We start from the raw sequence: 26556 nt of genomic DNA on the forward strand, positions 1-26556 counted from the left end.
ATGGGGAGGAAGTGCCTTTGCATGGTTCTTGCTGAAGACCTGTACCAGATCATGGTAGCAGGCCAGGAAGGTCGGTGGGTGCCTTTGGATGGGACCTCGCGGGTAAATGGGCCGACTGAAGACACCTGGTCTGGCAGGCAGGACTCCAGGCTCTGACCTTGGGACTTGACCAGTCAATGACCGGGTTGTGTTCCCTGAGTCATGGAAGGCCAAGGACTATGCGGGTCTCCAGGCAGTCCAAAACATAAAAACATGCAATCTCCTGGTGGTTCCCAGATAAACAAAGGGGGACTGGCTCCGTCCGGAGGTCTACCTTGCCCAAGGGCTGACCGTTGAGTGCGGTGGTCCTCAATGGTACACCCAATGGGGAAGTCTTGATTCCAAATTGGGACACCATCATAAAGCTCTCATCCGCTCCGCAATTGACCAGTGCAGTGGTCTTGAGAGACTGGCAGCAAATACGATGGAACGATCCCCCAGTGGTGAGGCTTTCTTGGTGAGACCTCCTTTACTGGTTGAACCGGACACACACGTACAAGATGACCTATCTCGCCGCAGTAAAAGGACAAAGCCAAGCGAAGACGACGAGATCGTTCCTCCTCAGAAAGCCTGAAGCGACCCAGTTGCATGGGCTCTGATGTCATCACGAGGGGCAGGGTTACCGCAGCTGGAGGAGACGTCGGGAATGTCCACTGCAGCTCGCATGTGGGATCTACGTGCGAGCTTTCTCGCCGCTGTCTTTGGCATTCTCGGAGTCGACCGTCAATTCTTATGCCCAAATTCACGAGCGCATCGAGGGAGCCGGGCTCATCTCGGCACGCCAACTCGTCCTTTACTCGCTTAAGTCCCCAATAAATACTTCCTGGAGGGCAACATCTTTGAACCCGCTTTCAGCGGTGAGGGTACGGAACTTCACTGAGTATTCCACCACGCTTTGGATGCCCTGGCGAAGAGACATTCAAGCGTCTCGCTGCCTCCCTGCCATGCAATGGGTGATCGAACACTTTCCATATCTCCGCTGTGAAGTCGGCATACGAGGAGCAAATATTCGAGCCTCTCTCCCGCTCGGTGCTAGCCCACCACAGGGTTTCACCGCGAAGACAGCCGATGAGGTAGGCGATCATGGTTTGTTCCGTGCTGTATGTGAGGCTCTGTTGTTTTTATTGGACAAAGAAAGCCCGACATGCACCAAGGTCGCCATTATATGGGGCGGGCAGTGGGATTATGGGTTTGCAGAGTGGTGGCAATGGGGTTACCATGTGAGCTGGTGAGATTGGGGTTGTTTGTGTCCGTTTTGCATGAGGCGATAGTGTGAACTGTGTCTGCAATGACCATAGCGTCTGCGAGATCTGAGATACCTCAGTCAGAAGAAATTGGAACACCTGACTGTGTTAATCCATGAGTGGCACTGGTTGACTTGTGGGGGTTCAGTCTGAGCCTGTGGGGTCCATATCTTGGCTCGATCATGCTATTATGATCGTGGGCGGAGGGCCTCGAAGCAGGCACAAAGACAGCTTTGCTCGTGGCGATTTCTCTTTATTGTAATATACCCTGACAGAGCGAAGGCACAAGGGAAGCAGTGTAGGCAGGTCGGTGAACGTGGTGTGGGGGTTACAAGTCTGTGGCCCATTTGACACACACTGATCAAAGTGTTTGCTTGTATTGTTGCTTGGGTTGCGTAGCTAGTCACACGTATGTGTGACTTCTGGATGTGACCCGGGTGTTTGCTTCCTAAACAGTTGTTCTTAATAGGGGACCAGCATCATAAAACTTTTCTTGACACCAAGTGAGGGGGACAGTCTAATTGCCCATCCAAGCTAGCCACAGGAAAGAACATACTTTGGAAAGTTTATTATAAACTGAAACACCCCCACTGATGTTAAGGTTAATGGCCACTTTTGGCTGCTTGGAAAGGATTTAAAAATGGAGTCAGATATCAGAGGTTGTCGCTCTCGCAATGAAGCGACGTGGGTGTGAGAACCGACCCTGAGTCTGAGTTTGTCTTGTATGTCTTTGTCTGCCTTCCAACCCCCCCAGGACAGAAAAAGAGTATGCAGCGTTGTAGATACGAGGTCGAAAACAAACAACGCTCATAGTCGCATATCAACAATGGTCCCACATAAATGATAATTGTTTGTAATTCAATTATACTGCACATTATGGCAAGTGATAGTATTGTATAGCTTCTCATCATTGTAGTGAGACAAAGTTTGCGGTCAATTTAATCCTTTTAGTGACGAGTTTAGGGTGGAAGCTTGCTTTTTCTCTGTGTTCCTTCAACATTGCTCGTGTTATGTGTGAATTTCACTCAATTCACTCCTTTGTGACACTCCACTCTGCTGCAGGAAAACTCTTTAATATCATTATTGTGCTTTTTTAAATCTTTTGCGTCCGTTGGTGGGGAGTCTGCAGGTTACTGTAACTACATCACGCACGTGATGCATTTATGGACACTTGGTAAAATACTTGTGTACAACATCTTGCTGTGTGTACCTTAAAAAGTTGGTAAGACGTAAGCTTTCTCATTGACACGCTATTTGGTTTTTCATTACCACTATACGCTCATAATTGCTCATTGAAATAGTTTTTGTTGAGACAGATAAAAAGAGAGGAGCGAAGTGACATGCTTGAATGCAGTTCACTCCTTTGTTCAAGGTGTTGCAGAAAATAAAAGTACATTCTGGCATCCACCTGAGTGTCGGTGATGGTTTGAAACATTGATACTACGGAGCTACAACCTGTCACATGGAAAGTGTGACTGGTCCCAGATCAATACCTTCTGATTCCCCAATTGTCCCGCAGACACTTAGTAGTTTGATGAACAATATCAACATGAACACTAGTGCTGCAAGCTGAAGCTGCATGACCATTTACTTCCAAATTTTACTCTAATGCCTGTCCATACTGTTTTGTCCGATGAATGAATAATGTTTATACATGTGTTTGTTGTCATTGGTTTGTGAAATCATGGAGCCGCTGACTAAAATTTCAATGTGAAAAAGAACCACACCAAAGAAGTTTGAAATAAATGTATTTTGGTCCGGACCAAAGAAAGCAAACTATGGACTTTCCTGGTGTGAATAAACCTTTAGACTTTAATAGACTGTTCCAGTACAGACGCTCCCCTACTTACGAACGCAATTGGTTCCGAGCGATTGTTCATAAGTTGAATTTGTTTGTAAGTTGATTCAGTGCTATATTTTGTATTATAATTTATGTTTAAGGCCGATATAAGTATATTGAAGGTTTATAAGTGCATTTGTATGTTTAAGGCTTGTATAAGTAACACGCATTGGTTTGTACTGAAAAAAAAAATAATAAAATGGAGAGAATATGTACAGTGCTGTAGAGAGAGAGAGATTTATGTATTAGAAACTGGCCAAAAGAAGCGACCTAATGACGATTGCACAGTTTTCTTCTTTTTTTCATCATAAATGATGCGGTAGCACTGTATGGCATCATTCAATTGATTTGCAAACTTTGTGCAACGTTCAATATTTGGGTCCTGCTGCTCGATCTTTCTGTTTATAAATGGTACTGACGGTCGAACGATTCAATGCCCGTGAAACGCTCACCACTCTCACGCGCATCAAGCTTCGTTATTATTGCCACTCGTTTCAAATGAAATGGCTTGCCTCTTCCTTGCAACTCCCTCAATAGAAGCCTTTAGCTTTTTACCAACCATATTCAATATTGGATGCATGAGATATTTAATGATACAAATGAAGAAGGTTCTTTGCACACTGGAGATACATTCACGCACTTCCGCATTGCAACAAAGAAGAAGGTAGATGCTGGGTGAGCTGAGCTCTCACAGCGCCAGGCGTCGGTATTAGCGGCGGAAAGAAGTACTACTCCGAAAAAGGCGCGAAATACAAAATTGGACTTGCGAACATTTTTGGACTTAAACGCAATTTGCAGACATGTTCGTATGTACCGTTGTTCGTAAGTTGAATGTTCGTAAGTAGGGGAGCGTCTGTATATGGAATGAGTAAAGTGCAAGACCCAAACACAGTGTATGAACCCATTTATTTGCAAAGATACACTTCTAGACTGTCCCGGTTCTGGCTAGGGGTGATGAGGACAACAGCACAGAGCTTAATTTATGTGGGGGCACACAACAGCCCAAAAACATGTTTTTCCCCCAATTGTACTACCAGTTGTCTAGACCATAATGTTATTTTAAACCACACACACTGTCAACACTCAAGTATGGAGATCATGAGCCAATAGTGCACTGTGCTTCAGGGTTACCAGGGTTGATTACCACACACGTGGCATCGCCATCGGAGCTGCTCTCGGTCACATCCGAGTCCAAGGTTTTCTCTGCCGAACTGATTTTGAGCTGCTCTGGAGGAAGCGGACCATGGCATCACGGTTGCTGTTCCCCAGGTGACGCCACCAGGGCGTGGCAGAGGCCAGGTGCTCGCGGGTAAGCAGCTGGCCGGCGATTGAGTCCATGAAACTGCCGCAGGGCAGTCGTCCCGCTGTTGCTCGATGTAGCGCTCCACTTTTGGATTCACTTGTCGAGCTAGACACTTTCAGTGTATGAGAGGTCGTTTTTTTGGTTTCCCGAGTTTTGGGATACTTGAAAAGTGTCTCTAACACATTTTCGCCTTAACCTGTACTATTTGAATCTCGCCATCTTACTTAAAATGAGAAAAGTCACATTTCTTGTGCAAATTTGAAATGCAATTTTGCTTAGGACTTATTTTCCCCCTCATGTTGTGTTCTCCGCTATCTATCTTTAGTCGTCATCGTTACGTCGTCACATCCCCCAACCACCAGTCTGCAGTGAGAAAACATTTGTAGACCCCTGGTTTAGACTATTATCCCTCATTGATCATGTTAAGTTAGTGGCATTGATCGTCTGCTTGGTGGCAGTTTGCAGAGGGGTCATTGCTTCCCTCTATTGTCAATATATTGGACCTGCATCCAGTCTAAAATGGCCACATACATTTTTTTTCTTATTGTAATAAATTTCTTATAATGAAGTAGTTTAGTGTTGTGGAACCTATGGCTCGCGAGCTACAGTTGTGGTCAAAGGTTTACATACACTTGTGAAGAACATAATGTCATGGCTCTCTTGAGTTTCCAGTTATTTTTAGAACTCTGCTTTTTCTCTGATAGAGTGATTGGAACAGATACTTCTTTGTCACAAAAACATTCATGAAATGTGGTTCTTTTATGACTTTATTATGGGTGAACAGAAAAAAAGTGATCAAATCTGCTGGGTCAAAAATATACATACAGCAGCGCTAATATTTGGTAACATGTCCCTTGGCCATTTTCACTTCAATTAGGCGCTTTTGGTACCCATCCACAAGCTTCTGGTTGAATCTTTGACCACTCCTCTTGACAGAATTGGTGCAGTTCAGTTAAATTTGATGGCTTTCTGACATGGACTTGTTTCTTCAGCATTGTCCACAAGTTCTCAATGGGGTTTAAGTCAGGAATTTGGGAAGGCCATTCGAAAACCTTAATTCTAGCCTGATTTAGCCATCCCATTACCACTTTTGATGTGTGTTTGGGCTCTGTCCTGTTGGAACACTCAACTGCGCCCATGACCCAATCTTTGGGCTGATGACTTTAGGTTATCATGAAGAATTTGAAGGTAATTGTTGGAATAATTCTTAGATATTTCCAAATTCAAAATAAAAGAGGCATCTCAAGTCATTTCTTTGTTTAATTCTTGCAAGAAGAGAACACATCCAACCACCACTCCGGTCAGGATAATTCTAACAACTCGAGGTCTCACTCGCTAATTTATTCATAAGATTTTAACACTATGCCCCACAGAAGTCTAAACATCTTTAGAGTCTCATAACAATTTATCACAGTCATCAAAACAATTGTAGGTCCCAAGAGCGCCTGTTGTGGACCCGTCCTGCGAAGCCAAAACAGTCCACTGTTCCCAAGGGCGCTTGTGGTGAACTCCTCTTCGCGAAGCATAAACAGTCCACTGTTCCCAAGACCGTTTGTTGTGGACTCCTCTTCCGAAGCCGAAAAACAGTCCACCGTTATTGTTGTGAACCCATCCTGCCCAAGGCCATTCCCAGTCCTCTTGATGCGAACCACAGTCCTCACTCTTGCAAGAGATGCATTAAAATGCCTTTTGCATTAATGTCAATTACTCTTCGTTGCAAGTACATATAATATAATAATATTGATACACATCTATAATAATGATAAACCTAACATTCCCCCCTAATATTATATATGTGTACGGAATCCCATAATCATTTTTATTTATTTATGACAAATACAAATACACTTGGGGGAAGTCCATTGTCTCGATCTTTACCAGAATTCACCTTACTTGCATATCTGGCCTGAAAAAGGAAGAACAAAACATTCTCGTTCAACTCATTTTCATAATTTGCATCATCCTGGACATCAATGTTATCACCAGTAGGCTGTCTAATAAGCAGATACAATCCTTGTAATTCAGAATTTGTTAGAGCTACTGTATCAACCCTAAGTCGGTCTAGCAAAAAGCGTATCAGGGGATAAGACAACATCCACACATTGTCAAAGTATTGGCCAAAACAGCTATTGATATCACCTCGGTGAAGGCCAATTTTTTACATTTGGCGAAGGCCTTATCCCACCAGTCTGCCAGAAGGTGGATCGTTCCACTCCAGAGTGCCTCTTCGTTTCCGGTTCAGGGTCTGCAGGCCTTCAACGGCCCAGGTTAGGGACCCATTGAGGGACGTGTTGTTGAGTGCAACATTTTCAAACATTCCATACGCCCCCTGCTCACTCAAGAGCACATCAACTGTCAGAAGCATATCAACCGCTTTGCGGTCCTGGAAAGTCATGAGACTGGTGGCTGCCAGCTGTTCCTTCATTGCAAATCCAATTTCCTTTTTTTTGACATTGTAATGGATGTTGTTCATCCTATTCATCCTACTTTTATTTGGCGTAACCCAAATAAAAATATACTCCTGCTGCAATTTGGCAAACCAACCCATAAGTCGGATCGCCATCCCTCGATGAGGCTCAACATCGTCGAGAGAGGCCAGTCGCCGCACCGAAATTCCGAGCCGCCAATTGTATCTCCTTCTAAAACAGATACTGGTAAAAACAGTGAAACAAAAGCACATAGTCCTGTTTCTTTTTTTACAGGAGTTATATAATTTATTTGCGCCACTTCACCACCATAAACCAAAACGTGGAATCAGTGAGACCGTTAATCTTGGACAATGGGCACACCATGTGTCATCTACCACACCCAGATTCAGACCATGCCTGTAAGGTTCAAACAGGTAAAGTTAGCACACTGGAAAAAGTGACTTTTCATTCACTGCTTCTGTAATAGGATAGACACCGTTTCAATATTTTCCTTTTCTTTACAAGCAGGACACTTTTTTCTTTTGTAAAAACACTTTCCCCAAAGAATGGTGATTTAGGGAGATTTTATATCCGATCGCATTTTCCCCTCGTCTGGTCGTTTGTTTTAACCCTTTGTAAGAAGGTTAAGTCTCAATTGAAACGTTTGAACCATTGAAACCATATGGAGACAATAAAACCAATATACAAAGTTCTTTCCAATTAATATTGGAGTGTTTGCTTACCTGTCTCCTCAACCGTTTCAACTGAGGGTACCTTCTTACAATGCAAAAGGTGGCTCTACATCCCCTTCTCGGCGTGCTAGTGCTTCTTCTTTATACTGCAGGTTGAGCACCTCCGTTGGTCCAGTCTGTTTCCTGTTGAGAAGCACAGTTTCCTTCTGCTAACCCAATTTGAATGCGTTTTCTTAAAGATTTTTTCAGTTCCAATCGTGCAGTGAATAATGGCGATTTGTATGGTCTACTAAATAGGATTTCCCTATGTTGTTGTCCTGTTGAACTCGTTATGTAGACAGTGATTTCATAACGAGATATGGAACCTTCTGTCCATCCAGCCAACAATTCTGTTAACACAATTTGGGTGCCATTATCACTATAAATCTTTGGAATTTCACATTGTGCACTGATATGCCGAGTACAGGTTAAGCATGCTCTGCCACCAACTTAACCCTATAAATTGTGTAGTGGCACCGTACCGAGGCCACCCTCCCCCCTGTCGAGACACAGGACTTCCCATGACTCAAGCTAGCTTTGTTAAAAGCAGCTCACCCAAGTAAGCTGAGGTATCAATTTGTTTTTGTTATTACCTCAGTGATCCCAAATCTCACATTTCGCAGAGCAGATTATTTGTTTCTCCACGTTAAATTTCAAACGTGGAGTATTGCTGCTGCATTCCTGTCAAAAATTTCATTTGGTGAAATTTTTTTCTTTCTTTTTGTACCAACCTGCCGCCGCCATCCTCAAAAGGCTTATTGGCAATTTCAGAAATCAATATCAAATTTCCAAATCCTTTTCCACCTTGATAATTGATTGTAGATTATATTTTGGTGGCTAGCCAATCAAAAACACAAAAAGATAGACCATCATCCACGCTCACACTCGTAATCAGGCGAATTTAGTGTTCAATCAGTCTAGCACCCATAATTTTGGTTTGTTGGAGTAAACTGGAGTACCTGGAGAAAACCCACGAATTCTCGAGGACACCAGGAATACTCCACACTCTGGAAGGTGTGGATCCACCCCGCTTCCATTAGTAGATCCTCGAACCGCAAGGTTGATGCGTTAATCACTAGTCAATCAATTTGGGTCGTTTACCCATACATCAGTGGGCTGTAAATTTTCATCACAGGTGTAAACCACCATCCCCAGTGGGGCTTTTTGGTAGTACACCCATTTTTTTCTGCCCCGTCAGCAATAATCATTCCAGAAGGAACTAGGTAATTAATGTACTAGATTCGCGTGTCACACATCTACAGATGGAAATTTGTTTTGCAAGTTTAATTGCCGCCGTTCGTCGCCTTAATCAGCCAGGATGAGCGACTGCCATGCGAGTGGCTTTGATTAACTCTTTGTTTGCCAATAATGCAATAACGGAAAAGTTGTGACACATTGAAACACACACACACCTACCCAAGTATATTAACCGTTTGTAAAAATGTACCTCCATATTTCAATGCTATCAGTTTAGCTGTTTGTACGCAGAATTGAGGCGGCAATAGTTTCACCTCTAAGGTTTGTTTTAGTAGTTGTCAATGTATCTCGCATTCCGTTCGAATTTTGCCCATTTCATTTTATTCCTAGACCACCCATCTACTCAAAGCATTACTCAAAGGTTGATACTTTATAATTTGGAGATGCTATTTTTGAACATAGACATTATTTCATCACTCGTTCCATACCATGAAAGGCACAACCAGAATTTGGGCATCCAGTGCCAAAATAGAGCCTATTTCTAAATTTACCCCGAATTTTGCTGTAGATATGGGATTCTCATTCCCCAAATACCCCAAAATTCATGCACCAACGCATTTTGTCAAAACCCAAAGCGACAAACCTAATCTGCTTCTTTAGCCAGATTTCCCCCTTATCTAAGCTTGTTCTTGCCAATCGTTATCTCCGTAACATTTAAGGGCATTAACACCATAGTTGCAATGCTGTAAGTTCTAAGCTAAAGTCCTCTTAATTTGTATGCCCTTAAAGAAATAGAAAGCAACATCATTTGGTTGTATCAATCTGATCAATGCTTATCCAATTCGTAATATCAACATGCCCCACGCCAAAGCATATTTCACCCGCTCAGGACAAACAGGGAATGTTTTTCTGTGCACTTGAAAAACACCCCATGCTTCTCAGTCCCAGGGAAATTATGCCTATCCTACATCAATTATTTTATCTACCCCAGCCAGGTACAATTTACCTAATAATTTGGACGAATGCCATGAAACTTTTCATGACATTTCTGCATTGTTAATTTCATGTCTGATCTCTTTAACAACCAAATAACTCTTAATACCCAAGACATAATTTGCAATTCACGTCAAACTATGTTTACTATAAGATAAGAGCTATTTCCTATAGCTCTCTGTTACCACAATAAAAATCTACAATAATTAAATTAGATAAATCAACCTTTTACTAGGCATTTCCTAATTACAATTTTCAATGTTTAATAAAGGACCCACAAATTGTCAACAATATGCCATAATATTGTAATTTTTCCCATTCCTTTTTCTTTAACCACCCAATCTCCATTATTAAAGTATTTTGAACAATTCCCATTCAAAAACAGTATTAATATTATTGTATCCTCCAAAAACTAGCACTCTTTAATTAAGAGCCCTTTTAACTTCACAAAAAATAAAAAATAATAATAAGAATAATAGTTCTATTCCCAATTCCAAAGCTTTTACCAAATCAATCCTTGCTAAACAGATTTTCTATCACCTCGAATGACATTTCTGATTAATACCCAAAGAATAAGTGCGAAGGTCATTGCGGAAACCCTGCTTCTTTTATTATGAAATGTTTAACGGAAGCGCACTCTTAGCCGCTAACTGTGACCTTCACGCTCATGTTAACATTCCTAAGCGACTTCTTTTTCTTTTTGTGCACAATGCCTCGCCTCCTGTGATCAATTCTAATGCTTTTTAGAGAAGACTAAATTAATTCCTCTCCCGATATCTCTATATCACAATATTTTGCCAAGACCCCATAATCACAATATGCTGCAAGCATAACTATATCATAGAAAAACCCATTTCTGCCCTCAAGTTTGCTTCAGCACCCCCAAGGCCAATTATTGTAATATTTTGCCAAGACCCCATAATCACAATATGCTGCAAGCATAACTATATCATAGCAAAACCCATTTCTGCCCTCAAGTTTGCTTCAGCAAACTCAAGGCCAATTATTGTAATGTCTTCACGGAAGGGGTCCCAAAAAAATTTTAGTCGCTTGTGCGGTTCGCGCGCATACTGAATGCCTAACACCGTCAAATCAGCCGCACCAAAACAGAGCGCTTCCCCCACAGTCGACGCATTATTTGGCAAGTTTAGAGTATGACAAAAACGCAGGTTTGGCAACCCCGCTAAACATTTAATTGGGCGTTTTGCATTTCTTTTCGTCTGTTAACCAAAATATTCTCGCTAGCGGACGGGATCAAACCAGGATAAGGCGCAATAAGCCATTTCATTCCAGTACATTGACAGTACATTTAGTTACTATTAACAAAGTATGCCTAGCACTTGGAAATAACCATTCTAATTGCCGTTTTACAAGCTTCAGCATCACACAAAAATTCCAATTGAATTCCATTCACAAAAAGTGTGATCTCTGGTGTAACCAAATCAAATGCCAGTGTTTCCATTAAATTTAGCTCAACATCCTCATATTCAAAATCATCATTTAAATCACTTTGAGCAGGCATGCCTTGTTTTTAGAGACCTTTTTGTCCAGGCAATCACATGATATATGCCCCAATTTTCCACAAACCCAGAACATAGCATTCTTGAAAACCCGATTTCTGTTTAACCTCATTTGTTTTTTCCAACCTCTTGGCTAACATTCCTATTCTCTCCCCGTCAGCCGAGGAGGCCGCGCTATCTTTTATTTTTTTTACACAACGGACCCGTTTTATCACTCTTCTTTCTGTGGAACAAGCCGTCTCGCTTGTATCTCCATTCACATATTATATATAGATATGGATTATCCCTATGCTTAGTGCGTATTTCATCCTGCAGGTTTTAATATTTCATGCATATTTAAGCTGGCCAGCAAACCCATATTTGTTTATCCATAACGTTGGGTGTTTAACCCTTGTAGCGCTTTGATTTTCAACAACTTTCCAATCTTTACACGACAGACGCTGTTTCGGATCGTCATCCCTAGCCGCTTTGATATTCGAGCTGCCCATTTTGAAGGGAGTTCGCGTGCACTCAGTTATCAGTTAGTTAACTTTCTTTTCCGCCTTTTATTATCGGAACTACACACGCAACACACGTAACACAAATGTTTACCCTAGCCTGATATACCATCAGAGTTATATTTGTACTTTTCACAGTACAGGACACCCCGAACTGCCCTAACACACACGTAACACAAATGTATACCCTAGCCTGATATACCGTCAGAGTTATATTTGTACTTTTCACAGTACAGGACACCCCGAACTGCCCTAACACACACGTAACACAAATGTATACCCTAGCCTGATATACCGTCAGAGTTATATTTGTACTTTTCACAGTACAGGACACCCCGAACTGCCCTAACACACGTAACACAAATGTATACCCTAGCCTGATATACCGTCAGAGTTATATTTGTACTTTTCACAGTACAGGACACCCCGAACTGCCCTAACACACGTAACACAAATGTATACCCTAGCCTGATATACCGTCAGAGTTATATTTTTACTTTTCCGGAACACAGTACAGGACACTCCGAACTGCCCTAAGTTGTATAGACTCATTCTCTGTCTCTTTACCTGGTAGAAACTAGTATGCCCAGGGTTTTAGTGTCTCATTTCTCAAAATGGACCTACACATGCAATGCCCCTTCGCGCTTTTGGCAACCGTCAACAAATGCAGACATTCATGTGGACTTACCAGAGATGTCGTCAGATGTCTCTTTCAGTAGTATTAGTCGTCAACCGTCGAGAATCCAGGGCCTCTCCTTCGATTAATCCAGCCCTTAACGGGAATCAGCTGCCGTGGCCACGGTCTTTTTCCAGATATCGAACGGAAGCGTCCAGGATTCTGCTCCGGTATCTTGACCACAGGCTCGAAGGACCAAAATGTTGGAATAATCCTTAGGTATTTCCAAATTCACAATAAAAGAGGCATCTGAAGTCATATCTTTGTTTAATTCTTGCAAGAAGAGAACACATCCATCCGCCACTCCGGTCAGGATAATTCTAACAACTCGAGGTCTCACTCGCTAATTTATTCATAAGATTTTAACACCATGCCCCACAGAAGTCTAAACATCTTTAGAGTCTCATAACAATTTATCACAGTCATCAAAACAATTGTAGGTCCCAAGAGCGCCTGTTGTGGACCCGTCTTGCGAAGCCAAAACAGTCCACTGTTCCCAAGGGCGCTTGTTGTGGACTCCTCTTCCGAAGCCGAAAAACAGTCCACCGTTATTGTTGTGAACCCATCCTGCCCAAGGCCATTCCCAGTCCTCTTGATGCGAACCAGTCCTCACTCTTGCAAGAGATGCATTAAAATGCCTTTTGTATTAATGTCAATTACCCTTCGTTGCAAGTACATATAATATAATAATATTGATACACATCTATAATAATGATAAACCTAACAGTAATCCTCCTTCATTATCCCATTTACTCTCTGTAGAGCACCGGTTCCATTGGCAGCAAAAACAGCCCCACAGCATAATACTACCACCACCGTGCTTGACGGTAGGCATGGTGTACTTGGGGTTAAAGGCCTCACCTTTTCTCATCCAAATATATTGCTGGGCATTGTGGCCAAACAGCTCGATTTTTGTTTCGTCTGACCACAGAACTTTCCTCCAGAAGGTCTTATCTTTGTCCATGTGATCAGCAGCAAACTTCAGTCGAGCCTTAAGGTGCCACTTTTGGAGCGAGGGCTTCCTTCTTGCACGGCAGCCTCTCAGTCCATGGAGATGCAAAACAAGCTTGACTGTGGACACTGACACCTGTGTTCTAGTAGCTTCTAATTCTTGGCAGATCTGCTTTTTGGTGATTCTCGGTTGAATTTTCACCCAGCTGACCAATTTTCTCTCAGCAGCAGGTGATAGCTTGCGTTTTCTTCCTGATCGTGGCAGTGACAAAACAGTGCCATGCACTTTATACTTACAAAAAACAATTGTTTGCACTGTTGCTCTTGAGACCTGCAGCTGCTTTGAAATGGCTCCAAGTGACTTTCCTGACTTGTTCAAGTCAAGGATTGGCTTTTTAAGATCCATGCTGAGCTCCTTTGACTTTCCCATTGTAGCATTTGTGGGCGTTTGCATCCAATGAGCCCTATTTAAATGGCCTCAGAGAAGTCACCAGCTGTAGTCACTCAATCACTCACAAGAAGTTAAGAGGCCATGCTATGAAGCTCATTTCACTGACACCACTTTCTAAGTCACCAAAATTGCTAATTCGTGTTGCTGTATGTATATTTTTGACCCAGCAGATTTGATCACTTTTTCTGTTAACCCATAATAAAGTCATTAAGAACCAAACTTCATGAATGTTTTTTGTGACAAAGAAGTATCTGTTCCAATCACTTTATCAGAGAAAAACGAGTGTTAGAAATAACTGGAAACTCAAGAGAGCCATGACACTATGTTCTTCACAAATGTATGTAAACTTTTGACCACAACTGTATATATTTCTCATTGGATGGGTAAATATGACGTTAACATATAAGCTAAAATGTAAACTAAAATGTAGAACCCGCTGGATAGAGAAATGAGACACAAACTCAACTCTCTTTGCGACACTATGGGAGCCTCATAATGGCTTACTATTAATAATAATCAGATATAGGCCCTGTCGTCATCATCAACAACAAAAAGCCTAATTGTCATCACAGCCAGAAACTGCGTATGACGAAATTGGTAGTGCTTCTCCATAAGGTGCGTTTTCTCGGCAAAAGACCTAAATAAGTGATAGTTTTGGACTCGTAATTTGGCATTCTGCCGTTATGGATACATCGCATTGCCCCCCCCGAGCGGATCACTTACCTCTCACTGTCTTTCACTTACCTTCAGTCAGCCAGTAGGAGGCAGATCACCACCCAAACATCTTTTCATATTACCCCACCCCGAAGTTATTACACAGAAGAGATTGTGTGTTGTGTTACCGCAAGTTTTGAGTTCTGATGGATGTGGGGAAAAAACTGTCCTTAAGCCTATTTGTCCGTACTTTGTGGGACCTTTAGCGTCTGCCAGAGGGCAGCAGCTGGAACAGGTTGTGACCAGAGTGGTATGGGTCCCTAACAATGTTCCCGGCTCTGCTGAGGTGGCGAGGGCTGGCAATGTCATCCAGTGAGGGCAGAGAGCAGCCGATGATCTTCTGGGCGGTGTGGTCAAAAGGAGCTGTTTCTATAGGTTACTGTAGTCCCCTTCAGTGCATTTAGCCAAACCACATTCTCTGTTCGTGCCTCACATTCTTAGAATTCAATAGCAATTACCAAACATTCACTCCGGTCTCTTAACCTCTTTGCCAATCATCTTAAATCCTGGCTGCTGAATGAACCACATTGTGACCGCAACCCTGCCTAGACCTGTGCTACTTTTGTATGTCTTATCATTTGTATGCTTTCTAGTATTTTGTCCAGGGTGGTATGATCAGTCTCTTTCAAATAAAAATATTTGTGAAGACTCCAGCCAGCTGACCAGCTGGCTGGAGTCTTCACAAATATTTTCAATTGTTCCCTGCAACTATCCATCATTCCATCTTGTCTGAAATCTGCCACCATCATCCCTGTCCCCAAAAAGCCAACCATTGGCGGCATGAATGATTATAGGCCTGTTGCCCTCACGCCTGTGATCATGAAGTGCTTTGAAAAGTTGGTAGCCCGCCATATCAGGAATACAATCTCTCCCTCAATTGACCCTCACCAGTTTGCTTATAGAGCAAACAGGTCCACTGATGATGCTATTGCCATTGCTCTTCATACAGCACTGAGCCATCTGGAACACCCTGGGAACTACGTGAGGATGCTCTTCATTGACTACAGCTCAGCCTTCAATACCATAAAACCGGACATTCTGACTGACAAACTCTCCCACCTTGGACTATCCTCTTCAATCTGCTGCTGGATAAAGGACTTCTTGACCAACCGACCACAGACTGTTAGACTTGGTCCCCACCTCTCTTCCTCCATTACACTAAGCACTGGCTCCCCTCAAGGCTGTGTACTGAGTCCTCTTCTGTACTCCCTGTACACCTACGACTGTACACCCACCCACCAGTCTAACGCCATCATCAAATTCGCTGACGACACCACTGTGGTCGGACTCATCTCAGGAGGGGATGAGTCGGCTTACAGAGATGAGGTCAACAATTTGTCTGCGTGGTGCTCGGTGAACAATCTCACACTGAACACCACGAAAACTAAAGAAATAATCTTGGACTTTCGCAAACACGGCACAGATCTGGCCCCACTCCTCATAAATGGAGTATGTGTAGACAGGGTCCAGTCCTTTAAATTCCTGGGGGTCCACGTCACGGACAAGCTCTCATGGTCTACAAACACCACGGCAGTGGTGAAGAAGGCTCAGACACGACTCCATTTCCTCAGGGTACTTAGGAAGAACAACTTGGGCTCCAATCTTCTGAGAACCTTCTATAGAACCACTGTAGAGAGCATCCTGGCGTACGGCATCACAGTGTGGTACGCTGGAAGCACGGCGGCAGACAAAAAGGCCATGCAGAAAGTGATTAACACTGCCCAGAGGATTGTCGGCTGCTCTCTGCCCTCACTTGAAGACATTGCCAGCCCGCGTTACCTCAGCAGAGCCAAGAACATCATAGGGGACCCTTACCACCCTGGTCACAATCTGTTCCAGCTGCTGCCCTCTGGCAGACGCTATAGGTCCCACAAAGCTCGGACAAATAGGCTTAAGGACAGTTTTTTCCCCACATCCATCAGACATCTAAACTCGCGCTAACATATCCCCCCTTCCCTTCTGCGGCATATGAATAGATGTTTGGTTGGTGATCTGCCTCCTACTAGCTGACTTGAAGGAAGGTAAGTGGCAGACAGTGTGCGGTAATCGAGAGGTAAGCGACCTGTATCCACAACAGCGGAATGACAAATTACAAGTGCGTAACTTACACTTATTTAGGTCTTTTGCCGATTAAACGTAGCTTATGGAGAAGCACCATCAATTTCGTCACACGCAGTTTCTGCGTGTGATGACAAGTAGGCTTTTGTGTGTTGTGTTGGTATGGGTCCCCGATGGTGTTCCTGGCTCTGCTGAGGTAACGAGGGCTGGCAATGTCTTCCAGTGAGGGCAGAGAGCAGCCGACGATTTTCTGGGCAGTGTTAATCACTGTCTGCATGGTATTTTTGTATGCTGCCCTGCTTCCAGCGTACCACACTGTGATGCAGTATGCCAGGATGCTCACCACAGTGGTTCTATAGAAGGCCACCAGAAGCTTGGTGTCCAAGTTGTTCCTCCTGAGTACACTGAGGAAATGGAGTCGTTTCTGGGCCTTCTTCACTACTGCCGTGGTGTTTGTAGACCAGGAGAGCTTATCCGTGACGTGGACCCCCAGGAATTTAAAGGACTGGACCCTGTCTACACATACTCCATTTATGAGGACTGGGGCCAGATCTGTGCTGTGTTTGCGAAAGTCTGTTTGCTCACAAAGCTATTTTCCAGACGGACTTTTCCAGAAAAAAATGAAGAAATATTGGCCCATCATTAAGAAAGGGCGGTCAACTCCGAAGCTAGCAAGCCTGTTACAGCCGGGAAAATGGTGTGTGGGGCACTTTCTGTGCGCTAACTTAGGTCCACAAGCAAATAGTATATTGTTGTGTTGATGTAATGCTATTTTCAAAACGGACTATGCCGGAAATATGACAGGACAGGCTCGACTTTCATCATTAGTTTCGATTGCGATAGGAAAGAAGGGAGAAAGAAAGGAGGATGGATATTGTGTAAAAAGGATTTTTGGTGAGTAAAATTACAAATATGGCTATATTCCTAAATAATATTTCAATTGTGGGCAAAGTTCTGATATCTGAAAAGCTCCAGTGTTTGTATTTAATCACAAAATGCTGTTAGGAAGTGGATTTTACCCCAGTTTAATTTTTGGCGTTTCACCATTGACGTCCATCGCTGTCTTTTCCCTGGAAAAATCACCCCCCTGGCCTCGTTGTAATGTCTCAAAAGCTCCAGTATTTGTATTCAATCAATAAATGATGCTAGGAATTGGATTTTACCTAATTTTAGTGCATTTTTTGTCATTTCACGTATGATCGTATCGACGTTCATCGCTGTCTTTTTACCAGGGAAATGATACTCCGGGCCCGGTTCTGATGTCTAAAAAGCTCCAGTATTTGTATTTAATCAATAAATGCTGTTTTCGGCTGGATTTTACCCCATTTTCGGGCAATGTTTGCCTGTACGCCATTGACGTTCATCGCTGTCTTTTCCCCGGAAAATCGCCCCCTGGCCTGGTTTTAATGTCTGAAAAGCTCCAGTATTTGTATTTAATCATGAAATGCTGCTAGGAAGTGGATTTTACCCCATTTTTGTAAATTAATTTATTGATTATTTTTTGTGTCGCAGCTGTAGCTGCAGTAGAGGTTTTAAAGCCATAAAATTGTTTTTGAGGGTTGGATTGATACGTTGAAGGCGCTACCAGAAAATGCACCGCCCGCCACTGGTTGCCGGTCTTTTTTGTCGCCGGTCTTTGGGTCGTCTTTTGGTCGCCTGATCGGCTACTGCCATCTACTGTCAATTTATTAAATAGCAGATGGTGTTTTTATTGAAGCAGTCCAATGAACCTTCATTCTCTCTGGAGAACTTGCAATGTTGAAATTTAGATGAGATGGTCATTTTTATCAAACAAATAAAAGTATTAGTATACTTTTAGTTAGACAGTATTTAGATCGTTTCAACAGTATTTAGACTCTAAATACTGTTGAAACGATCTAAATACTGTTGAAACGATCTAAATATCTAATATCAAAATATCAATAAGAGCACTCATTTAACACATCAATAAGAGCACTCATTTAACACATCGGCTGCTGCCATTGACTGACATAGGCGTCCAATGAACCTTCATTCTCTCTGGGAGAACTTGCAATGTTGAAATACTTTAGATTAGATCAGGGGTCTCAAACTTGCGACCCGCGGGCCAACTGCGGCCCTCGGGACGATAATTTGCGGCCCCCGTCTTAATATAAAAGATTAATGTTCGTGGGCCCGCAAAATTGATATGAATGACACTTGTGTTCGGAGCAATGTTCCCTCTAAGCTGCGCGCATGCGCAATTGCGCACTACTCTCGTCTTCTCTGCGCAGTAACAATCATATGGCGCGCAGTAAAAAAAAAATCTTTTTTTTTTTTTACCCCTTTCCCCATGATGGCGCCGTTTAAGTGGCAGCCAGTGGCAGTAGCTCTGTCCACTCATGTTTTTCGTGTTTTACAGCACGTTTTACATGAAAAATTAGAGGGAACATTGACATGCACCTGCTTGTGGCAGGTGTGATACTGGTGTGCCCATAGCAAGCAATGATGATGTCGTGACCGGATGATTCGCCTAAAGACGTTTCGCCGACGGACGTTTGACAGACGGACAGGTCGTACAGTATTTGTTAGTTTAATGATTAAATACAAATACTAGTATTTGTATTTAATCATTAAACGCTGTTTTCAGCTGGATTTGACCGAATTTGAGAGCATTTTGAGCCGTTTGGCGAATGGACGTCTATAGACGTTTTTTTGCCTCCATCGCGATATCATCCAGTATTTGTATTTAATCATTAAATGCTGTTTTAGGATGGATTTGACCCGATTGCTGTCATTTTACGGCTCGGTTCTGCTACATCTGCCTGCCCAAGAGTGCTTATTCCCGGACTGCCATGCCCGCCCAAGAGTGCTTATTCCCGGGCTGCCATTGATGGTAGACGAACATTGATTTTTACTATAATTTGGACAACACCGGCGGCGGGCCGGATTAAAAATCCTAACGGGCCGTATATGGCCCGCGGACCGAGGTTGAAAAACCTGTACACACACGATCCGGCGGGGCGAGCGTTCGAATCCCGTTTCGGCGAAACCTCCGTTCGGCCGAATGAACGTTCGGTGGAAGGTCCATTCGGCGACCTGCCCATTCTGTCAAACGTCCGTCGGCGAAACGTCTTTAGGCGAATCATCCGAGTACCGATGATGTCGCTCACACTGGTACTCAGTGCGCTCAGGGAGGTTGTCTTTCTGCTCAGACCAACAAAAAATTAGAGGAAACTTTGGTTCGGAGCTGAATGAACCAATCACGGTGAGGTATACGGCTCTGGAGGGCGGGACATCGGCCGGGCTGTCCAGTGCCTCGCTCACTCACTCATTCATTCCTCCAATCAGCTGGGCGGAGGAGAAGCCGTGAGGCCGATCACTCCGCTCGGCGCGCACACTCCTCCGCTGCTCTCAGCATAGAACTGAATGAGGCGCTATGATCCGTGATCCAGCCTGTGTCAGTGTCTGTAGCCATCTCCGCGATTGAAACGGAGAGCGAAAGTGCACATGCGCCACAAACCCGCGCGACTGAATGTGAAAGATCAACCCGAGACTCATTCCAAGTGGAAAAACATATTACAGAGCCCCAGAGATGTCTCTTTCAAAGCCTGCCGTGAAGAGAAAGGTCGGTGATGAGCACAGACAGTTTCAAGAAAAGTGGGGAGTGCAATATTTCTTTGTTGAACACAGGGGCACCCCGACGTGTCCCATTTACACTGAAAAAGTTGCGGTGCACAAGGAATACAATTTGAAACGTAATTGTACTACGAGACATGCTGAGGAGTACGAAAAATACCAGGGAGATGAGAGAGCCAACCAGGTTGCCAGTCTTAAAACACGTCTTCTGAGGCAACAGGATTTCTTCAAGAAGGCTACCAAAGACAGTAATGCTGCAGTCAAAGCTAGCTACGCCGTTTGTGAGTTGATTGATCCTGTGCTAAGTGATCCCAAATGGCTCATGGACTTGGCTTTTCTTGTTGATATCACACATGAGCTTAATGTACTGAACAAGAAGCTACAAGGCCAGGGGCAACTTGTCAGTGCTGCCTATGACAACGTGAGAGCATTCTGCACTAAACTTGTTTTATGGAAAGCCCAGCTCTCTCAGACAAACCTTTGCCATTTCCCAGCATGCAAGGCTCTCGTGGATGCAGGCACACCATTCAGTGGTGAGAAGTATGTTGAGGCCATTTCGAAGCTACAGGAGGAATTTGATCACAGATTTGCAGACTTCAAGACACACAAAGCCACATTTCAAATTTTTGCGGACCCCTTCTCCTTTGATGTGCAAGATGCCCCTCCTGAGCTTCAAATGGAGCTCATTGACCTGCAGTGCAACTCTGCACTCAAAGCCAAGTTCAGGGAGGTGAGTGGAGAAGCAGACAAGCTTGGGCAATTTTTGAGAGAGTTGACCCCCAGCTTCCCTGAACTTTCCCGAATGTTCAAGCAGACCATGTGCCTTTTTGGGAGCACATACTTGTGTGAGAAGCTCTTCTCCACCCTGAACTTCAATAAGTCCAAGTACAGGTCCAGACTTACTGATGAGCATCTTCAAGCAATACTGAGGGTCTCCACTGCTTCCTCCCTCAAGGCAAATGTGACTATGTGAGAAGAAGCGCTGCCAGTTTTCTAGCAGCAAGGAGTAGGCAAGAGAAGCCGTGTTCAGAATATTTCATGTTCAATGTTCCATTCAAGTTCAGAAAGTTAAAGGTTAAAGAGCTGTTAATACAGACATTTGAAACGGAATAAAAATAATTCATTTTCTCTACTTAGCCAGCCAGTGTATATCTATTGTATGCTCATTAGTATTATTTGGTTTTGTATTACTGATTGATTTATTTTTTATTCATCTTTAAGTTAATTTATTTAATTCATTATTTTTTAAAAAAAATAAAGATATTTGATAACGTTGGAATGTTTTATCAGTGCTTTTCTTGTGGAAATCCTGATGCGGCCCAGTCTCACCCAGACTCGGCCTCTAGCGGCCCCCAGGTAAATTGAGTTCGAGACCCCTGGTTTAGAGGCTGTCCACCAACCCTTCACAGTCATTAACTATGTATTCTAATAACTGTAACGAGGCACAACAGTGCACGTACATTATGTGCTCTATCCATTAGAGTGCTTCAAACACTAGCCGTAATTCACTATTGCCATATTTTTGGCTTCTTGTGACTATTTAGTTACATCTCTGTTATTTATTTCAGACATTGGACGGCTTCATTTTTGTGGTGGCTCCAGATGGGAAAATAATGTACATATCGGAAACAGCTTCAGTGCAGTTGGGTCTGTCTCAGGTTGGTTCAACAAAGGTAATGTTACCTACTTTGGTATGTCACACCTGTGGTGTCACAGTCCTGACATGGTTGTGCATTTCAGGTAGAGTTGACAGGCAACAGCATCTTTGAATACATTCATCCTGCAGATCATGATGAAATGACAGCTGTCCTCACAGCTCACCAGCCTTACCACTCGCACTTTGTCCAAGGTAAACAATGATCTTAAATTTTATAAGAACTCATAACATAACTAATTAACATTTTGAAAACTGAAGGAAGAATATTTCTCAGACCTCATAAAGTTTTTGAGAGAAGTTCGTTCCTGTTATCCCTTTTCAGGAGAATATGAGATGGAGCGTTCATTCTTTTTGAGAATGAAATGTGTCCTCGCAAAAAGAAATGCTGGGCTTACATGTGGAGGTTACAAGGTCAGGTAAAAAAAAGTGTTCATTTACTTTATTGTTCTTATTTCAACACTAAATAAAGATCTTCTCATCACCCAGGTGATTCACTGCAGTGGTTACTTGAAGATCCGCCAACACAGGCTGGACATGTCTCCATTTGACGGCTATTACCAGAATATCGGGCTGGTTGCTGTTGGTCACTCATTACCACCCAGTGCAGTCACAGAGATCAAACTGCATAGCAACATGTTCATGTTCAGAGCCAATCTGGATATGAAGCTAATTTTCCTCGACTCCCGGTATTTTCATTTATATTTTAAGTGTTCACATAACTCATGTACATTTCTTGTGATACTGCTATTTGTTGTTGCCACATTTTTTTGTTAAAAAATAAAGATATTTGATAACGTTAGAATGTTTTATCAGTGCTTTTCTTGTGGAAATCCTGATGCGGCCCAGTCTCACCCAGACTCGGCCTCTAGCGGCCCCCAGGTAAATTGAGTTCGAGACCCCTGGATTAGATGGTCATTTTTTATCAAACATCAAAATATCAATAAGAGCACTCATTTAACACATCGGCTGCTGCCTTTGACTGACATAGGCGTCCAATGAACCTTCATTCTCTCTGGGAGAATGAATGGGAGAATCTATCTTAAGGTAGAAAAATGGTTAAGAATGCCCAGAAAAGTGTTCCAAAAGCGGAGTAATAGTTTTTAAAACAGCATTTAATGATTAAATTCAAATACTGGAGCTTTTCAGACATTAATTGGGGGTGATTTTCCCGGAGGAAAGACAGCTATAAACCTCGGCGCGACCAAATGCGACGACCATTTGCGAAAGGGCCTACATTTCACTAAAACGGGGTAAAATACGCACTTATTTATGAAATACAAATACCGGAGCTTATCAGACATGACTACCGGGCTCTGGGGGTGATTTTCCGGGGAAAGACAGCGATAAAAGTCGGCGCGACCAAATGCGACGACCATTTGGGAAAGGGCCTACATTTCACTAAAACGGGGTAAAATACGCACTTATTGATGAAATACAAATACCGGAGCTTATCAGGCATGACTACCGGGCTCTGGGGGTGATTTTCCCGAGGGAAAGACAGCGATAAAAGTCGGCGCGACCTAATGCGACGATATGCGACCATTCGCAAAAGTGCCAAAAATGCGGTAAAATCAGCACTTAGTGATGAAATACAAATACTGGAGCTAAAATGACAGTCGATGGCAGCAGCTGATGTGTTAAATGAGTGCTCTTATTTCTCCCAGAAATAATGAAGGTTCATTGGACGCCTATGACAGTCAATGGCAGCAGCCGATGTGTTAAATGAGTGCTCTTATTGATATTTTGATATTAGATATTTAGATCGTTTCAACAGTATTTAAATCTTTTCAACAGTATTTAGACTCTAAATACTGTTGAAACGATCTAAATACTGTCTAACTAAAAGTATACTAATACTTTTATTTGTTTGATACTGTTGAAACGATCTAAATACTGTCTAACTAAAAGTATACTAATACTTTCATTTGTTTGATAAAAATGACCATCTAATCTAAAGTATTTCAACATTGCAAGTTCTCCCAGAGAGAATTAAGGTTCATTGGACGCCTATGTCAGTCAATGGCAGCAGCCGATGTGTTAAATGAGTGCTCTTATTGATATTTTGATGTTTGATAAAAATGACCATCTAATCTAAAGTATTTCAACATTGCAAGTTCTCCCAGAGAGAATGAAGGTTCATTGGACGCCTATGACAGTCAATGGCAGCAGCCGATGTGTTAAATGAGTGCTCTTATTGATGTGTTATGAGTGCTCTTATTGATATTGATATTAGATATTTAGATCGTTTCAACAGTATTTAGATCGTTTCAACAGTATTTAGAGCCTAAATACTGTTGAAACGACCTAAATACTGTCTAACTAAAAGTATACTAATACTTTTATTTGTTTGATAAAAATGACCATCTCATCTAAATTTCAATATTGCAAGTTCTCCAGAGAGAATGAAGGTTCATTGGACTGCTTCAATAAAAACACCATCTGCTATTTAATAAATTGACAGTAGATGGCAGTAGCCGATCAGGCGACCAAAAGACGACCCAGAGACCGGCGACAAAAAAGACCTGCGACCCAAAAGACGACGACCAAACTTCCGGGCGACCTAAAGACCGCGACCAAAAGACCGGTGACCAAAAGACCGGCGACCAATCGACCGCACACGTCCACGTCTCCGGCGTCATATTGTTTTGACTCTTCTTCTTTCTGTGCAATGGGCCTGAAGCCACCCGCCATTGAACCTTGAAAGGCCCAGGAGGCCTCTTAAAGTGCAGCCATTAGGCAGCCACTTGTGTCTCCGTGTGCCCTGCGATCGGCTGGCCACCGATTCAGGGTGTCCCCCGCCTCTGGCCCGGAGTCAGCTGGGATAGGATCCAGCACACCGCGCGACCCTAATGAGGATCAAGCGGTTCAGAAAATAAGATGGGATTTGTAAGCATAGTAAAGAAAGATGAAGAGATACATTTATTCATCAATTTCTTCTTTTCAAAGATCAGCAATCCAAGTGAAAAGTTAGGACATTGGCAAGAATGAATGAAATCATTTACCAATCTGACAAAAATTAAATTCAGTTACTACGAAAACCCTAATAAATTCAACATATGTCCAGAGACAAGATAAATGATTATCATTTATGATCATAATACAGTCACTGTTTCAGGAAATGTGCTGTGTTTGACAGATGACTGCTGCACGATGTAAGTATTGAAGTGGAACGCCTTTATCATTAGGCATTCTGTAATCTAGTCAGGGACCTCTGTTTTGACCTGGGCAGTGATGCTGGCTGGTATGACATTGAGGTGAATGTCATACTGCTGGTCCAGACCCAAATAGCTGTCACTCATCAAGTACAGTGTGTAGATGTATCTGAAAGCATACGGAACATTCGGAATGAGAGGCATTAACAGAATAACAATATGAAGGTAACTCATATGGCTGCCATTGACAGTGATAGACAAACAAGAGTTGGTCTAAAAACAAACTTGTTTCATATTGGCCAAAACATCAAATTATTTATAACATCTTACCACTTACAAAGCAGAATCTTACGAAACAGATGAATAACTTTTGACTGTTCTCTTGGCTTTAATGTTGATACATAAATTAACTAATCAGCTGCCATTGATGGAAATGTATGTTGGATTTATTAATCATGAATTGGCGTCAATGGCAGCTAATAAATTCGCATAAAAACGTTACCTCTGGCAGAAACATTAGTAAACTATGTTTTTGGGTTGGGTGATGGTATGGTGATGTTTTTGGATCTCGAAGGACAGCTGGCTGCCAGAGGCCAGACTTTCTTTACTCATGCTCATCTTGCGCTTATCCAAGGTCGAGTCGCGGGGTCAGCAGCTTTGGCAAGCCGATATTTTGCTTTTCGCATTTCCTCCGTATTTTTCGGGAAGATCCCAAGGTAATCCCGGGAGATATAGTCTCCCCAGCGTGTCTTGGGACACCAGGCAGGTGTCCAGGAGGCTTCCTAAACAGATGCCCAAACCAACACATCTGGGTCCTCACAATCCAGATGAGCAGTGGCTCTAAACTGATCCCCTCCTGGAGGACCGAGCTCCTCATCTTATCTCTAAGGGAGAGTCTGGGCACATTGCGGAGAAAACTCATTTCAACTGCTTATATCCGGAATCTTGTTCGTTTATTCACGACCCACAGCTGACCTTAGATCAGGGTTAGGAACGTAGATGGACTGGTTAATAGAGAGCTTCGCCTTTCGGGTCATCACCTTTTTCACCACAACAGACCAGTACAGAGTCCACAACACTGCAGAGGCTCCACCAATCTGCCTGTTGATCTCCTGCTATATTCTTTCCTCACATGACCCTGAGATACTTAAATTCCTCCACTTCGGGAAGACCTCATCCCTGACCCAGAGAGGATGCCATCTTTTTCCAACTGAAAACAGAACAGAATCGGTGACATAGCGCATCCTTGGGAGAGTCCAGCCCTCAATCAAAACAAATCTGTCTTACTACTGGCTATGCAGACAAGACTAACACTGGTCATACAGGGACCGGGCCCCAGGAATCAGGGGTTCCGGTGCCCCATACTCCCGGAGTACCCTGCACAAGAACCCCCGGGGGACACGGTGGAATTCCTTCTCCAAGTCTACAAAGACTGGTTGAGTGAACTGACCTTCCAAGAATTCTGCTGAGGGTAAAGAGCTGGTCCAATGTTATACAGCCAGGACAAAAACCACACTGCTCCTCCTGA

The 26556-nt window shown here is 43.1% G+C and overlaps 2 protein-coding genes across 2 annotated transcripts in view; one reads left to right on the forward strand and one right to left on the reverse strand.

The window, feature by feature from the left end:
- On the forward strand, positions 1-25016 carry LOC144072728 (single-minded homolog 1-like). The gene is made up of 6 exons (XM_077597983.1): positions 1-102; positions 21764-21877; positions 21960-22068; positions 22202-22287; positions 22363-22562; positions 25013-25016. The coding sequence occupies exons 1-6, from the start codon at positions 1-3 to the stop codon at positions 25014-25016; spliced, it is 615 nt and encodes a 204-aa protein (XP_077454109.1).
- ascc3 (activating signal cointegrator 1 complex subunit 3) overlaps positions 24773-26556 on the reverse strand; it is a 228603-nt gene continuing 226819 nt past the window's right edge. Inside the window, exon 41 of the mRNA XM_077599236.1 lies at positions 24773-25197. Coding sequence (XP_077455362.1) covers positions 25074-25197 — 124 coding nt within the window. The 3' untranslated portion in view covers positions 24773-25073. The remainder of the gene's footprint in view (positions 25198-26556) is intronic.

This window comes from Stigmatopora argus, chromosome 4 (genome assembly GCF_051989625.1).
Source record: "Stigmatopora argus isolate UIUO_Sarg chromosome 4, RoL_Sarg_1.0, whole genome shotgun sequence".
Classification (NCBI taxonomy): Eukaryota; Metazoa; Chordata; class Actinopteri; order Syngnathiformes; family Syngnathidae; genus Stigmatopora; species Stigmatopora argus.

Excerpts from the sequence above, each read along its gene's own strand:
- LOC144072728 (XM_077597983.1), top strand. The coding sequence starts at position 1 with ATGGGGAGGAAGTGCCTTTGCATGGTTCTTGCTGAAGACCTGTACCAG. Across the intron at positions 103-21,763 it reads CTTTGGATGGGACCTCGCGG|TTACATCTCTGTTATTTATT; the intron begins GTAAATGGGCCG and ends GTGACTATTTAG. Across the intron at positions 22,069-22,201 it reads CCACTCGCACTTTGTCCAAG|AATATGAGATGGAGCGTTCA; the intron begins GTAAACAATGAT and ends CCTTTTCAGGAG.